Source organism: Falco punctatus, assembly GCF_963210335.1.
Source record: "Falco punctatus genome assembly, chromosome: 5".
NCBI lineage: Eukaryota > Metazoa > Chordata > Aves > Falconiformes > Falconidae > Falco > Falco punctatus.
The window spans coordinates 1,042,456-1,058,610 of NC_137584.1; the positions used below are offsets into that span (position 1 = coordinate 1,042,456).

The following is a 16,155-nucleotide window of genomic DNA, read 5'->3' on the forward strand; positions in this document are numbered from 1 at the left end:
CCACTGTGTACTTGTGCAGTGTGGGACTTGCCAAGATGTGCCAGCTACCAAGATCCTAAATTTTGTTTTCCAGAGAAGAGAGTCAGGAGGAGTCCTGCATGCTGCCATCCAAAAGATAATTTTTATATAAATTTTGGTATAAGAAAGATATAAATGACATCTTTGTCATTCCTTGAAGCCAATTTTTCCTAAAGCTGCCTACAAGATTTATGAGCTGTTCATGGGTACTGGGGAAGTGAATTTCACTGCTAAATGTGGATTTGGCACCTATGTTCCAGGAAAATGGGTCTTGCATGTAAGATCTGCATCCCTTAAATGATACTTAAAAGTCAGAGCAATAAGCAGGAGCATTTTTAAGTGTCATATACTTTTTTGCTCAACAGTAAACTTCTTACATCTTTCCATAACAAGTATTTGTAGGCTTTCAGATAATCAAGGAGATTTTATGCCTCTCTTTGAAAAGAGAACATCATGAGGGTCTTAAAAGCAATCTTGACAGCTAATAGCCATATGGCACAAGATTCCCTTCAGGTAATGGCCAATACACTGCCAGTTGCTATAGCAGGCTAGGCTCTGAGTGATGGCATGTGGAGATCTCTCCAGCTTTAGTCCTTGTGGAGTCTCGATTATTTGATGATACAGTCTGTCAGTAACATCCTTTTTCTGTTCTTTCAATCAAGAAAGGGCTTAAAACCTTTACAGCCTTTCATTACTGAGAGGATCAGAGCCTATAGCTTGGTGATGTGAAGCCCACTCCTCCAAAGTAGAATAAAGAGAAGTGAGACTTAAATGGCTGTGTTTTGTCAAACAGTTGCAAGATCCACTTTTCATGTGTTTGTGTCCTGTTAAATGTGTATGCCTTTGCTGGTGAAAGCTATACGATCGTGGAATTAAGGACTCTGTTTTCTTAAACTAGGTTGAGGAATGTCAAAATCCCTAGAATACCATCTTCTTCTTGCCTTCTCTCTTTGATTTTTTGTGCACATATCGTTTGTCCTTTGTCTGAGCATGTCTTAGTATAAATTCTAATTAATTAAAAGCTAAGCCCTGGCAGCTCTAGCTACAGAATGAAAAAATTGCAAGTCATTCATTTGCATGTTTCTGAATGAGTGGTTTGTATAGGCCAATGTATTTTCATATTGGAGGGCCTCATGCTGAAGTCTGCACATGTAGAAAGTGCAGATATTCAGCTTTGGCCAGCATCCAAGTATTCTTTTCTGACTTAAGTTCTGTTATTGTACTCTAACTACAGAAAGTATTTTATTGGGCATAAATGGTTATTGCCTGCAATAACAAAAAACCCCTCAAACCACAACAAACGGTTATTCAGAAAAAAGGCTTTAAAAAGCTGGATAAACTTTTTGGGTAGGTAAGTAAGTTTCACCCTGTGTATTGAAGAGTATGATGGAGATCCTGTCTGAGCTTGTAAGTGAACTTTACAGTGGGCAAGATGTCTTACTTTTTTAAGAAGTTACATTTTTTTTAATGATAAATATGTATGTAACACACTGTGATCAGGGACTACGATGATAATAAAACACGTGGCTTAGGAATGAATCAGGAATTTTTTTGTGCTCAGACAGCACACAATGACTTTGTATACTGCTATTTGTTGAATTGTGAGAATTATGACTTGAAAACATCTGATTTTTGAAGTTTTTAACTGTAGTGGGTGTTGATCTTGCCACATCTCTAAAGCTGGCATGTGCCATGTTTGCCCTGGAAATGGGAGACAAAGTACTTTAGGTCCATCATAACCTAAAAGGGTGATCAGTATTTGTATAAATTGTATTTCGTTTTCCTCTTTATACTCCTTTGTATTGTTTTTCCAGTAATCTTGGTTTTACTGATCAATTTATAAGGTGTGAAACAATAACGGTTGCCATAATTTTTCATAAATGCAGAGTAAAAAGTTGTTCGTGAGAAACTGTTACAAAATTAATTTTCAAGGCAGGTACTCAATTCTGTAACATTCTTGGAATCACCATGAACACTGTGTAGTGCAATGCAACACATCGTGTCACATATTCATTATGGTATCAAATTGTACTTTATGCTAGGATACACATACATAAAAAGCGAATTTCTGACAGACACCAGACTCCAGACTAACAGTGATTAATGGTTATTAGCCTGTAGATTTGGAACCTGTTATCTTTGTTTAATTGAAAGCCAGAAAAAAATTGATTCTTAATGTCAAGTAATGACATTTCATTATGGTTTTCCATTCTAGATATTATGAAGTAGCATAATGTCAGTAAAAAATAAGGATTATTTTTTCTGATTAAGACATTCATGTGGTAAGAGATTTCATCTCAGGTGTGGAAAGATTGCAGCGTCCTGCAAGTGTCGTGGTTTAACCCTGGCCGGCAACCGAGCAACACGCAGCCACTTGCTCACTCACCCTCACCCAGAGGGATGGGGAGGAGAATTGGAAAGGAATATAAAACTCAAGGGTTGAGATAAGAACAACTTAATAGGTAAAGCAAAAGCTGCACACAAGCAGAGCAAGGAATCCATTCACCACTTCCCATGGGCAGGCAGGTGCTCAGCCATCCCCCGGAAAGCCAGGCTCCATCATGTGTAACAGTTACTTGGGAATACAAATGCCATAATGCCGGATGTCCCCCCCCCCCTTCCTTCTTTCCCCAGGTTATATACTCAGCGTGACGTCCCATGGTATGGAATATCCCTGTGGCTAGTTTGGGTCACCTGTCCTGGCTGTGTCCCCTCCCAATTTCCCATGTCCCTCCAGCCCCCTTGCTGGCAGTGCCCAAGGAACTGAAAAGTCCTTGATTTAGTATAAACATCACCCAGCAACAACCAAAACCATCAGTGTGCTCTCAACATTGTTCTCACATCAGAGCCAAAACACAGCACTGTACTAGTGCTAAGAGGAAAGTTAACTCCATCCCAGCTGAAACCAGGACAATATGTTATGAAATACTCGCTGAAGTCAGCAGTTAGTGTAAAGGGATGTTGGTGAGGTATTTGTAGTTTTATCCACCATTATCTTTAATTGAACAAAATTTGTGTTACTTTGTTCTTATCAGACTTTATTATGCCACATTAATTGTAGACATAAATTTAGCTAACGGTCAGCCTTTCTTGTTGAGCTCTCTGCTCTAGAAAACTTACCAAGTAATTATGGGAAAATCTGAGGGAAAAGACATTCATAAAATAGACATTTAGGTGGCTTAAGGTGTGGAATAGCTGAAAGATTGCAAAATATTTTGAAGATGTCTTTCAGAATATTGAAATTTATTTAAAGCGTATTGATGGTTTTAGAAAAATTACTATGTTTAGGTATCTGCTATTAGAATGACAAACAAAACTTAAGCAACTTCTAAGATTAAGTATGGATTTGAGCCAAGCAATAATCAAGATACTAATTTGGGATTATATCTATGCTATCTCCTAGTTACTTTGCTCTTTCTCGGATACCTAAATGCCAACAACCTAAATGTCAGTTGGAAGCAAACTTTTTTATTATAATACATGAGTTGCAGTTATTATATATGCATATGTATTGCTGTCACATTGGAATGTCTACATAGATCCTCTGCATCAAGCTGAGGTGAGAGTTCCAGTTGCCCGCAGAGACAAAAAGCCTGGGCTGTTTTTAGGGGAAAGGAGGAGCGAGGAGAAGGGAAGTGGGAAGGCTTGAAATCAAGCTTGAGAGAAACCGGAGTATATGCAAACAGCGTGTTTTGGCATTTGAGAAAAAGGGGGGGTGGGGTTTTTTTGGGTTTGTTTTTTTTTTTTTGAAGAGTTGTAGATCATGTTTGAAATTCAAATGCTAAATCTGGAGCTGAGTAGGAAGTAACATTTTTCATTTTGCAGGAAGTTGGATTGTTTTCTTTTTCCTTCTAGAAATGAAGGGGGGAGAAGGGGAGACAATAGCTAGCTGCATAATAAACTGGTACATTGGAAGTACAATCTGTTTGGATCTCATGAAAAGCTTCATTTTCATTTTCTTAAGCATTTTTTTCTGATTTTTGGTGGTTTTGTTTTGAGAATCCTTAAAACATTAAAATGAAACATGGTATTTTGAAAGGGCCACAAGACTCCCTTCAATTTAAGCTGATTTGTGGGGTGTGGTGTCTGGTGGGTTTTTTTTGTTGTTTACGGTGATTAATTTCAGCGAGTTACCATTTCCCACTCTGCTTGAAAATAGTCAATTTTAGTTACATAACTTGAGTGCAGGTACTTAGAGCTGTTAAAGACAACCCTGGTAAAATAGGTTTTAGATTGCATGTTTCAAGTGCGTTTTTTTTCTCAGATTCTAAGCTTAAGGAGATCTTTTTTTGTTAAGAGTTTTTGTTATTTCCTTATGTGAGTATTTATGTGTCTGTGTGTGTTGATCTTGAGAAAGGAAAACAAGAGCATGATAGGAGATGGGATATTTCTTAATTTCTGAGTGTGAGATGTAAGTCATTATGAAAACATGTATAGCGGTGCTAGTCTGAAGGGCTGGTGATTATTCTGAAGCAGAGATGATTCAGTCTGGTAAAGGTAAAAAGGGGATTTGCCTTTCAGTTTTGACTCTGGTGTAGAACAAAAGTGCTCTCTAGTATTACAGCAAGGAGGAGATTACTTTGTAAAAAGATCTGAATATGTTAAATTTTTTAACTAGTTGCATAGTCCAGCATGGATGGGAGAGGATATAAAGTAGAAGACAAATCACTGATTTTTAAAACAGGGAGCAGAGGAATAAAACTAAAATCAGTTCAAGGTGTGGGGAAACTGGGACATGGTACATTTTTTCCATGTACTCTGCAAATATGCTGCCATCTGAAAAACCAAATCCAGAGAAGAAAGAGGATGCCAGTTCAGTGTTCTGATCAATGGCAGTGCAGACATTGTGAAGGGAAATATGTAAACATAGTGTTTACGTAGATATCACTGTTTAAATTAGCATGGGTAAAGAAACTTCTAATTTGAAAGCTTAATGTCACAATATTGTCAAATTGAGAAGGCAGTGCAGTCCTATTTAATAGTTAATGATTTGAGAAGTTACTTTTAAGTGAAAGGACTTACTTCTCTTTCAAGTTAGGACATCTTTTCTTATTCTTTTGCGGTTTTTTTTCCTTAATGTTTTGAGCACTGTGTGACCATCTGTGACTTTTCTTTTCTGTTTTTAATATAGCTCATCCAGTTGATTTTGAGTCACCTTACAGTACCAGACCTGTGTAGACTAGCGCAGACTTGTAAGCTACTATATCAACATTGCTGTGACCCTCTACAGTACATTCATCTCAGTTTACAACCTTACTGGGCAAGAATTAATGACACATCTCTGGAATACCTACAGTCTCGCTGCACTCTCATCCAGTGGCTGAATTTATCTTGGACTGGAAACAGGGGAGCCATCTCTGTTTCTGGATTTAGCAGGTCAGTGCTAAATATACGGAAGTGTTATCACAAGCTCTGTTTGCAGAGCTGCTGTAGTTTCACTAAGTATTTTGAACCTTATTAAAAGACAAGAAATGTCTTTGATTTACTATAAAGGCTGTGATTGTTATGGTGTAGAAAAAAACAACAGCTAAAACAGTAAGAGATGTTAGATAAAGCAACAGAATGTAGTCTGCATGTGACAGACTGCCTGTGACTGAAAGACTTCTTCCAGGGGGAGCAATGTTTTGCTTTCTCCTGGGCTTCTAAAGACTCTACTAGAACCAAGCTGTCAAAAGTCCATCTCGCTAAGAAAATGTTTGTGGTTGTTCTTTGTACAGGTGAGTCATCAATAGGACTGTATTAGAGTGGATGCAGTAATAAACTGATTACAGTGCATGCTTACAAGGTATGGGCCCTATGTAATCACTGGAGTGCAATGTAAATGCAAATATTTTCATAAAAATGATTTAAAACATTAGTCCTGTTGGGAAACAGGGGGTTTGCGTGTGCATCTTCCCAGGGCTGAAAATATGACTGTGCTGTAGGTCATTAAAATAGCAAATTTGCAGGGATTCTTCTCTGTATAACAGCTGTGTTCTCTGCTTTCTTAAGATATCATTTCTTGCTGCTTTGCTCATTTGCATTAGTTAAACGGCATGTATCAATGCATTTCATTTAAGCAAAAATTGCTGCTTCAACTAAAGAGTAATCAGCAATGGCAGGTGAAAGCAGAACTTGACTCCTAAGAAACAGAACTGTTTAATATATCTAAAAAAAATTGTCTTAACTCTCATCTGTTTTCTGAATAACAAGGTTAAATCAAGTATTCAAGCATTCTCTTTCCTTTGGTGCCTGGGTGCCTTCCCTGGGGAAGTAAAATAATTTGAAGAAATACTTTATAAAGATGAGAATGTCACTTCTATTTTTCCTGACCTTCCAGTATAATCCAAGAACCCTATGCTCTTTTGTGCTTGTTGGTAGAAAAAGGAGATAGATGTCAGCTAGTTGTCGAATGGGGTACAAACATTTATCCTAAATTTGGATTTCATATTAGGTTCATTATACGGAAGATAAATATGCAGGCTTTAATTGAGAATTCGACTCTGAAATCATGAAGTGCTTGCTTTCTGATGCTTAACTATTGAATCTGCCTTACAAAAACTTAAAATATGTGCATCTTCATGGAAATTTTTAAAAATTTTCATAATTTTTTTTGAACATGCAGTACTGCTAAAAAATGCTTGTGGTCTTGAAAGAAATGAGTGTTCAAATTCAGGGAATTACCAACTTTTCAGTTGGTGTAGTAGGCATTTCTAGAATAATAAATACTCATTGTTTGACTCAATCTGTGAATAAACATGGTCAAATTAAGTTCATTGTAACACGTGATACTTTTTTGTAAAAAGGGAGAAGAGTGTTGGACATTGATACAATTTTGAAGTTAACTTGTATTTCTTGGAAGAGATACATGTAGTCGGGGGATGGGAAATGCAGTTCAATTGTAAATTTTTGAAAAAAAGTTGTAAGCTAAATAATTTTCAGGTGTGACTTCTGCTCAGACTTTTCATTTCTGAATCAAAAATTCTCCACTGTAACTAGGTCTGGTTTTGAAATTGTTTTTTTTCTAATACAGAAATTTTGCAACTGTTTGTTCTGTGGAAGTGTCTTCTAGTAAAACATCCAAACACAAATTTTTCTTTTGACATTCTTCATCAGCAAGTTTGTCAAATTTGCTGGCATTCAGGAAAGGAGAATTTGCTGCTCATTTGCTATGGAAGTATCTATTAATACAGGAGACTTACTAGAACAACACTTGCTTTTCAAAAGCTTTAACATAATTTTCTTTAAACAAATAGCTTCCTGGTAGGAGAGGCTGTTCCTCAAAGGAGAAATCTGTCAAGTACTGTTAGTTCTGTTGCACTGGCTGTAATTAAGATACCACCATGTGGATGTTGCAGCATCCAAGATGTGTAGTCATGAACTCCCACAATTTTTCCTTTTGAACTTTTAGATGCTCCTCACCCAGCCTGACTTTTTGCAGATACTATGCAAAACAGAGTTTCCAAAGAATGGAGGTATTTTGACTTTCCTAGGAATTCTGTTTCACACTTAAATTTTCTTCCTGTTTATTCTTCAGAACGATTACTGCCGGGGAGGTTCTCAGTTGGCTGGGGAGTGCAATGCTGCTTTTATCAGTTACCTGCTGATGTTGACTGTTGCTAGTAACTTAATCAGATTTTCAGACTCTTAATTGTCCTTTGCAGAAATTTTATATTTATGTATTTGTTTGTCTTTATACATAATGGTAGAAGACGTGTACCACTATGTATATTAGTGTAAAGTCTCTTGCTGCCTGCTGCATGAACGTTTCTGAATTAGTTTGTTGATTTCTCTTTATTCTGCTCCCTTTGGCTCCCTCTCTGGTCTTGGTATTCTCTATCACTTTCTGCAAAGGAAATTAAGTAAGGCAGTGAGGTGTGCCTATAGAGTACCAAGCTGTGTCTTTTAGATTTAATTGGTCAAAGAGTCTTCTTGTAACTTGAGTCAAAGTGAGCCTGAATTGCTTGTTGTAATACTTCAGGTTTATAAATTTTGTGATGAGTCGCTGAAAAAAGCGACCAGAAAGGGCTGTCAGGCCAGCTACTTGGAGGTGTAGAGAATTCTGCCTAATAGTTGTAACAATTTGAAGGATTGTTACGGTTTTTTTAAAATTTTAAATAACTTTAAAAACACTACAGATTGCTGCAGTACAGAAACAGCAAAATGCTAGACCCAAAATACCTTATCCTCATAGATAACAGCATTTCACTTTTATAGGACGTGCTTTTTGTTTATTTTTGCACTTTTCTCAGCATTTGGTGTTGTAGTTGGCACTGTTGAATTCAAAACTGGAGGAGTCAGTTTTATTCTTACAACTATACAGTTTAGGTTATGATTTCTGCAAGTCAGGGCACGTTTAAGTGCTACTTAAATTTTATTTTGGCAAGTATCTTTCAAAAATGTTCTTACCTGTGGTTTCTTATGACAGTCTTAAAAGAAGTAGTATGTATACACTTGTGTGTTGCTTTAAAAGGTATATATAGACATGATTCTAAGGAATAATTGAAAATACATATTTTCTTGCAAAAATGTATTAAAGTAGGAAATTTTAAAAAAAGTAATTTTGTGACTGAAGAAAATGCTGTATTATCACGAGAAGACAGAATGCTTCAGGCATATGAATGTCCCGAGGCAAAGCTGAAGGTATTTTAACTTATTGATAACATCTACTCCTCTAGGGCTAAAAATAACTATCCTAAATTTTTCATTTCAGCATATAATATAAATTAAGTAAATTTTATTGTTTAGGTTGAACTAAAAGTATATGAAAAAGTGAGACAAATGAGTATCCGAGCAGTCTCAGGTGTCTGGAATGCAAAGTGACAGAGAAGAGAATAAGCAAAGATCTCGCAGCAAGCATTACATAAGCAGCACTGTATTTCTGTTGGCATTAGAGGTATGGTGAATTTCTTCATGCCAGGGGAGTGTCAGCGTGGGAGGGCAAGACCTATTTAAGAAAAGTGAGGCATGTTGACTGGAGGTATACTAAATATCAAGATGCTGAATAAATACTCTGAGGTTTAAACAGCTCAAGGACAATTACAGTTTAAAAACTGAGTTCAGCATTCAAATTTCTTTGTATCATTGATAATGTCATTAGCTCTTTTGCATTAAATATCTCTAGTATTAGGATTTTTATATACTTCTAATATTTTATACTGTGAAAATGAATTAATATTGTTTTATTTTCAGATTACTGATGCGGTGTTTGCATGTCAAGCACATCCAGGAATATTTCTTTAACAATTCTGTTGCTGTTAATGTTTGAATGGTTTAGTTGCTGTATAATAGAAGTGTACTTTGACAATGTTTAACTTGATTTGTTATAATGTATATATATTATGTTATAACATAGCTTTGCTATGAGTCAGACTAGCAGGAAGGTCAGAGAAATTACTGAAACATATCAAATACAGAAAATAGGTGTTGTGTGACTTTACAGGGATTCTCAATTTAAAAATCATGCCTGTCTCTTGCTTTAATTTTCATTTTTTTTTAGTGAAACCTAGGATTACTGAAACTGAGGTTAAGTAATAATGTTTAGTTTGCATGTTTTTATTGAAATAGTTTAATCTGTGTTGAGAAAAGCACAAGATCAGGTCTTTATTTTCTCCCTACATAAATGCCATGTTTTTAAGATTTACTGATGAATGCAATACATGCTGGAGTAGAAAATAACGTTGTAACAATTAGAATATCTTAGAGGAAGGGAAGGTGACTTCATTTTAACAACAAAATTACTTCACTCAGTCTTACTCTCAAGCATGCATACTCATGTGCACCAAGACAACTGAGAGGTGTATCCAAAGCAATTTATCTAGCGTGTAGTCTCACCGTCCTGTGGCACTTCTGTCCTCCATCTCCTAATCTGCGTGTCCTGAGAAAGTGCACATATATATCTTCAAGGATCTCGATGACCTGTTAATCTGACTTCCACCAACACACACTGCTATACTAGCCCTTGTATTGTCATTTGTTCTTTCTCGTGCTTCTACACGTGCACATACCCATTTGTTCTCCAGTCATACCAATCTTAACACTTTTATTACAGTTATCTGTACGAGATGCTGCTGCAGCAGTCCTGAAAGGAAAACCATCACTGTGAATATAAAAATATCTGAACAAAACTTTTAGAAGTATATTAAAATGTAATTCCGCAAGCCATTGAGTTAAATGCAAGACAGGTTGGGATTATGAAGTCCTCTGCCAAGTTTGTGCAAGTACTCATATAGGTAGAGCTACAGTAAGAAAGAGAAGACCTCAAGATCTTAGAAGTGAAGTGAGGAGGAATAAAAGCCAAATGTTTATTTGACACTGTTCTTGTCTGGTGGTAGGCTCTGGAAAGGACAAAGGAGGAGGGAGTGTGTAGTTGGCTTGAAGCAAACTGAAACGGTTGTTTTCATGAAATACTGTTCCTAGGATGGAGATACCAGGGTAGGGCTAGGCAAATAGGGCAGTTATATCTGTCAAGTAACGGAGGTAACATTCCTGATTTGGATGCTAACATAAAAAATACTACAAGGGACAGTGCTAAAAAAAACCCCCACAACTTATGCAACACTGTTACTCATAAATGGAAGTTGTTTCCCTCCCCTGCCCCACCTGCCTTTGGGCACTACGTCCAGAGGTTGGTATGTCAATGACTACAAATTGAGTACCTGAGATTTCCCTTGAAAATTGATTTGGTAAAATCAGTGTGATTGAAACCTATTGGGATAATTGTACTAAAGGACTATAAAACTAGGTAGCTATTTGTGTTTAGGAAGGATTGGTAGATGAGGCAACACTGGACTGTGATCCTTGCTTGTTGTAGAGTTTTCAGTAACTTTGAACCATAGGATATCAAGTAAGTGAGGATCACTAAACTAACTGAAGTGTAGGTTTTAGATCCAGTGCAGTTCCAGCAAATGTGATATGTTTAGTTACCCTCATAAGCATATATCTAAAGCTATTTTGAGAATTTCATTTGGGAGGTCTTATGCAGCCAGTTTTGGCGTGAAGGGCGCTATCTCTTGTACCTTGGTATTTTAATTTTGGATCTTTGTTGGCTCTTGGGATATGCTTATCATACAGACATGAATTAAAAGATTGGAAGTTGCTAACAGACTAAGTGATTCTATGATCATGACAGGTTTAGCATAGGCATGAGCAAATAGCATCAGAAGGATTCTGTTAGGACTAACTTATTTCCCAAAAGCTGAAGCAGGGGAATATAAGGAGCAGTTCTTCAGAGCAGGTAGTGGGTGCTGGAAAGTAAGATTGCTTCTTTTTATTACCAAAAAAAAAAAGCAACCAGGAAACAAAACAAAAAATCCAAACCAAAAAAAAACGACCACTGCCCCCCACCCCCCTCCAACACCCCCAAAAAAACAACCACCAAACAAACCCCTAAAATATAGCAGTCTAGAATGAAGATAACCTTTAAGGGAAAGGCCTGGTCCAGTGTCTAGCAAAATAAATGTAGATGTTCACATTATTCTAGGCTCCTTATGTTTCATAACAAACATGAAGGGACAAAAGGAAATATATCAGAAATTGTGTGTATAAAATATGGTAATAAAAGCAAAACTAAAGGGATGGATGAATGTGCAGAAAGCAGATACTAAAAACAGGTACCAGTCAGTCCTTAGTGATTAAAGGAGAGGTATATGAAGAAATGTTGATTTGGGTAGAAGGTGCTTTCGGTGGGGTGGTTTATTTTCAAATAAGCTAAATTGGAACCAGGCATGCAGTGTCTGTTAAATCTCAGAAGTATAAAGGCCATGACACATTTGTTCTGAAAGCATGAGAACCTATGTTTAACTTAGCTATATGGCTTTGAAGATCCATGTAGAAAGTGAGTATTAGTGAATACCTCTGTCCTGACGAGCCTGTTTAGTGCAAAGACTGGGGTGTCTTGATCATTCAGAGAACTTCTGCAGTTTTGCCTGATGTTTTCTGCCCTGTGCTGTTTGGTAACTTCCTCAAATTCCTCCTCTTGTTTCTCTTCATCTTTTTACTTTATGCATGTCAGCCTGTTCCTGTACCCTGCTGATGTCCTTTATCCCCCTTACCTTTCTGTTTAATGTCTCCTAAATAACCTTTCCCAAAAAGTCAGCAAAGCCGTGAAGTGCAGTGCTCTTCTGTTCCTGTGTTCACTCTGCCTGTGTGTTTCAAATGTAATGAATTTAAATAAAATGTTACAAGGTTAATAACTTCTCGAGCTGGTGAGCCTGGAGTTCTCTGAGACTAGGGGGTTGACTGAGTGTTTCCCTGACCTGGTAATGTTAACTTTTAATAGTGGTGAAAGGAGAAAACCGTTAGTTTTGTACCAACATTTGTAACAGCCAAGCCCTGTTAAGTTATATGGCAGTTAACCTACCATCTATTATTGTAATGGAATAATTCATAAAATATTTATCTGTTAGCAAATTAAAAGCTAGAGGTATAATAAATGGAGACTGACAGTGTTTTATGGAAAATATCACCAGTCAAAAAAACCTGATAATGAGTGCTTTAACAATACAGCTTTTTTCATCAACAAATTAAATAGAGGAATTGGCCAATTGGTAATAAGCAATGAATCCGTATGTCTCTACTCTGATTTCCAGGGCATTTCCATCCTGCATTTTTCCATGGCAGTGTTGAACTCTATTGCTAGTCTAAAATGGCTCTTTGATATCAGGTATTTAAACATTAATCGTTGTGAGTGGTTGTGTCATTTCAGCTCTGACACTCCCATAAGAAGGCCTACTAGTCTAGGTGAATTTACTGTATCCAGTATGAAACCAGCAAATAAGTCCTTGGTGTTTTGATTAATCTCTGGTTTTAGAAGCTAAAATAGATTCTAAAGAGAGACTGCAGTTAGGCAAAAATAGTGGAAGAATAAATCTGAAGGCCATACTTGGCAGAACCCCTGTGGCTTTGGGGCTTATATCTCCCTTTTCATGTCTCAGACCCCCTCTTTGTTCCTGTTTGCGTAGGCTCATAGAAATGTTGGATGTGAGGGACCTTTGAAGGTCATCTACTCCAGGCTCCCACTTGAAGTGCCAGTGTCCCCTGCAGTAGATCAGGTCAGTCAAGGTTTCAGGTGACACTTGGAAACCTCCAGGGATGGAGATGCCACCCTGGAATCTCCTTTCCCCTCTGTATTGCATAGGATCTACATAATCAAACTAAGGCTGTGTAATGTGCACCATGAAAAGAATAAAGAAAGGTAATGATGAATGGCAAGTATGACTTGGGAGTAATGAAAAGATAAAGAAAGGATGTTTGAAAACTTGGACCTTGAAAGACTGACTTCAAGTCCTGTGCTACTGTTCGTGTCGTTGAGGAATGCCTCCCTGAAAGTGTTTGCTTTTAAGACCAACAGCTATATCATCTTAAGTTTCAGCAGGAGAAATGTCTTGGGAAGGCCAATACCTGTTTAGTTGTAGCAATAGGCGTTTTTGTGCAAGCAGATGCCTGATGTGTCTCTGGCATTTCTATTGTATCCATTAAACCCAAGAAGTAATATTAACTTTGCAGTGAAAGTGTTCTAAAGCTGCTCTGCCTGCATGAAGACTTTTGTAGAATAGAACTGGTAACACAGCAGATCAGAATATTTATTATGTGAAACTAATTCATGCTGTCTCACAAGTAGCTTCATTATTCTGGGAAGTAACAAGGGGAACTCATTGCAGCCCACAGTTAGGAACCTAGTTTTTTCTACTGGAAAAACTAGTAAAAGTGTAACAAAATCATAGCATAGCATAGGGGTTTCTTCTCCTATTAAATATCAAACTTAGAAGCCTAGTGATTGATTTACGATTTGAAGGTTATCTTTGCAATAAAAAGGGAGATACGTGTGTGTGTGTGTGTATAAAGCTTGGATTAGATATAAAAGAGCTTGAATTTCTGACAGAAGATGTAATTCATGCAGAGACCATCAAAGCTTCTAAATTTTGGATGTTTTGTCTTTCAATATCATAAATTTTTATAATTCCAATGAAAGTCATATGAAATAGTCCTTAGGAATCCCTGTGTTCTAGAACAGCTTTGAAGAAGATTTTGACTTGTTAATGCAACAAATGACATTTTTCTGAAAATCTTAAAACTCTTCTCCTGAATATGCCATCCCATTTACAAGTATTTGTTTAACCTCATTTTTACATTTACAGATTTTTCCGAGTTAGAGTAGTATGAAATTGTTGGTGGAAACTTGCAGGCTATTGTCAAAACTGGCTTTGGGGACTGTTTAAAAGCATTTGAAACATTTATCTGTGTTGTCCTTTGCTTCATTGTCTCAGAGTAAATGGCAAGAACAAAGCATTTTCCAACTTCTAAACTGAAACGGAGTTTTCAAGACTATGTTAATTTAATAAAAAGCCTTCTCTGTACTGTTCTCGCCTCCAATGATTCTTCTGCAATTCATTTTCAAGGTAGCATTGTTTAAGACTGCTGTAGTGACATTATCCTCCTTATGCCATGTACAGTGTTATATAGCCTTCTGTGTTGCTTAAAAGGTAGTCAACTATTCCTTTGTACAAAACATTGTATAGCATCTAGGTTATGTACGGTATAAAGTTAATGTTGATGAAATGGCCTTGACTCTCAAACTACCTTTGTTTTTTTTAATACTGCTCTCTAGCTCAGCACCTAATTGATTTGGTGTCTTCTGGATTTGTATAGATTTGACTCAGAAGTAACTTCTTCAGAGTGGTTATGATTAATTTACTTTTACCTAGTCATGTTTTCTCTTATAACATTTAATGAGGTGACAAAAGAGCTGTGGTCTGTCGGCTTTTCATTGTTAAAAGGAACTATTTCCTGGTTTACATGCTTAAGGTTTTGACAGTATTCGGACTCTCACCTGAAAGTATGTTTATTTTTCATTCAAAATGTGGGGGTTTTTTACAGGTTCTTGAAAGTTTGTGGCTCTGAACTGGTACGTCTTGAGTTGTCTTGTGGCCATTTCCTCAATGAAACATGCTTGGAGGTCATTACTGAGATGTGTCCAAATCTTCAGGAGTTAAATCTCTCATCGTGTGATAAAATACCACCTCAGGCTTTCAACCACATAGCCAAAGTGGCCAGCCTCAAGCGTCTCATTCTCTACCGAACAAAAGTGGAGGTAGGAACAAGTATTTTTAACCTTTGCAATAATACTTTCAATCCTGGTAACATTGTGTTTGTTTTGTTTTCATTAACGAAGAAGTGAATTAAAATTTTGCATGTAAATTCAAAGGTAGTTTCAAAAAGTGGAGGATTTCAAAATAGCTTTTGGATTTAGCAAAAATAAAAAGCCTGCATGTTTTAACTTGTATGGAAGATCAGTGACCTTTCATCAGCTGTTTTAAGCAATGTAATATAATCACAGATGTGAAACTCCTGTTTTGAAGTGTACTCCAGACAGACTGTATTTGGCAATACAATTGGGAAGTTACGACGTTTAGTAACTTACTGTAATTCTCAACATTCTGTCCTTTAGAAAGGATTGCCAATTACTAGATTCCTGCTGCCTTTGTGTATTAGAAGTATTTGAGATGTGGAACACAATTTTTTTAAAAAACTTCTGATTTACAGTATAGAAATTGCTACTTTAGACAGTTACTCAGCTGCATGACTCAGGGTTATTACTGTTTGCAGCAACACATTTCCTGTCTAAGATGGAATGGTTTTACATACGCAGTTGAGAAGAGTGTTGTAGTTTACTACGTTTTACAAGTGTTGTATCCTAATAAATTCAGCAGTTTGAATTGGAAGCAATTCCATTCCTTCTCACTATCTGCATTACTCATGTATTACAACCTTACTATGCTGGTTTACATGGAAGCTTTCATACCAAATGTGCTTCTCTTGTTGCAAAAGCTACTGATTTAGTAGAGCCCCAAAATGGGGGGAAAAACATGTCTGCAATTTTTTTCTAGCTTTTAGTTCTAGGTCAAACATTTTAAGAAGAGTTTGCTTCTGTGTGTTACTTCTGCTTATGCTTTTGCTACGCAGAAGTCAGGTTACGACACTGTCTGGGGTGTTAAGCTGTAGTGTAATAGAAGAGCTGGAACAGTAGGGTCTGGCTACTGGATGTCCCAGAGGCATCTGAAGTTATAGTACATTATTTCATTCATAAGCAGTTCCCATCTAACACATGCCTCAAAGTTAGTTGCATTTTGCCCTTTTTTTAGTAAATCACATGTGCAT

General features: G+C 36.9%; 1 protein-coding gene across 9 annotated transcripts in view; it reads left to right on the forward strand.

Annotated features, from left to right (window-relative positions):
• Window positions 1-16,155, forward strand: part of FBXL4 (F-box and leucine rich repeat protein 4) — a 73,426-nt gene that overhangs the window by 21,619 nt on the left and 35,652 nt on the right. For all 9 annotated transcript variants that reach the window (XR_013928204.1, XM_080388042.1, XM_080388043.1 and 6 more), the window contains 2 exons: window positions 5,150-5,394; window positions 14,875-15,088. Coding sequence is in view for 8 of the 9 variants with exons in the window: in XM_080388042.1 (XP_080244168.1) it covers window positions 5,150-5,394; window positions 14,875-15,088 (459 nt within the window). In the remaining variant the exon portion in view is untranslated. The remainder of the gene's footprint in view (window positions 1-5,149; window positions 5,395-14,874; window positions 15,089-16,155) is intronic.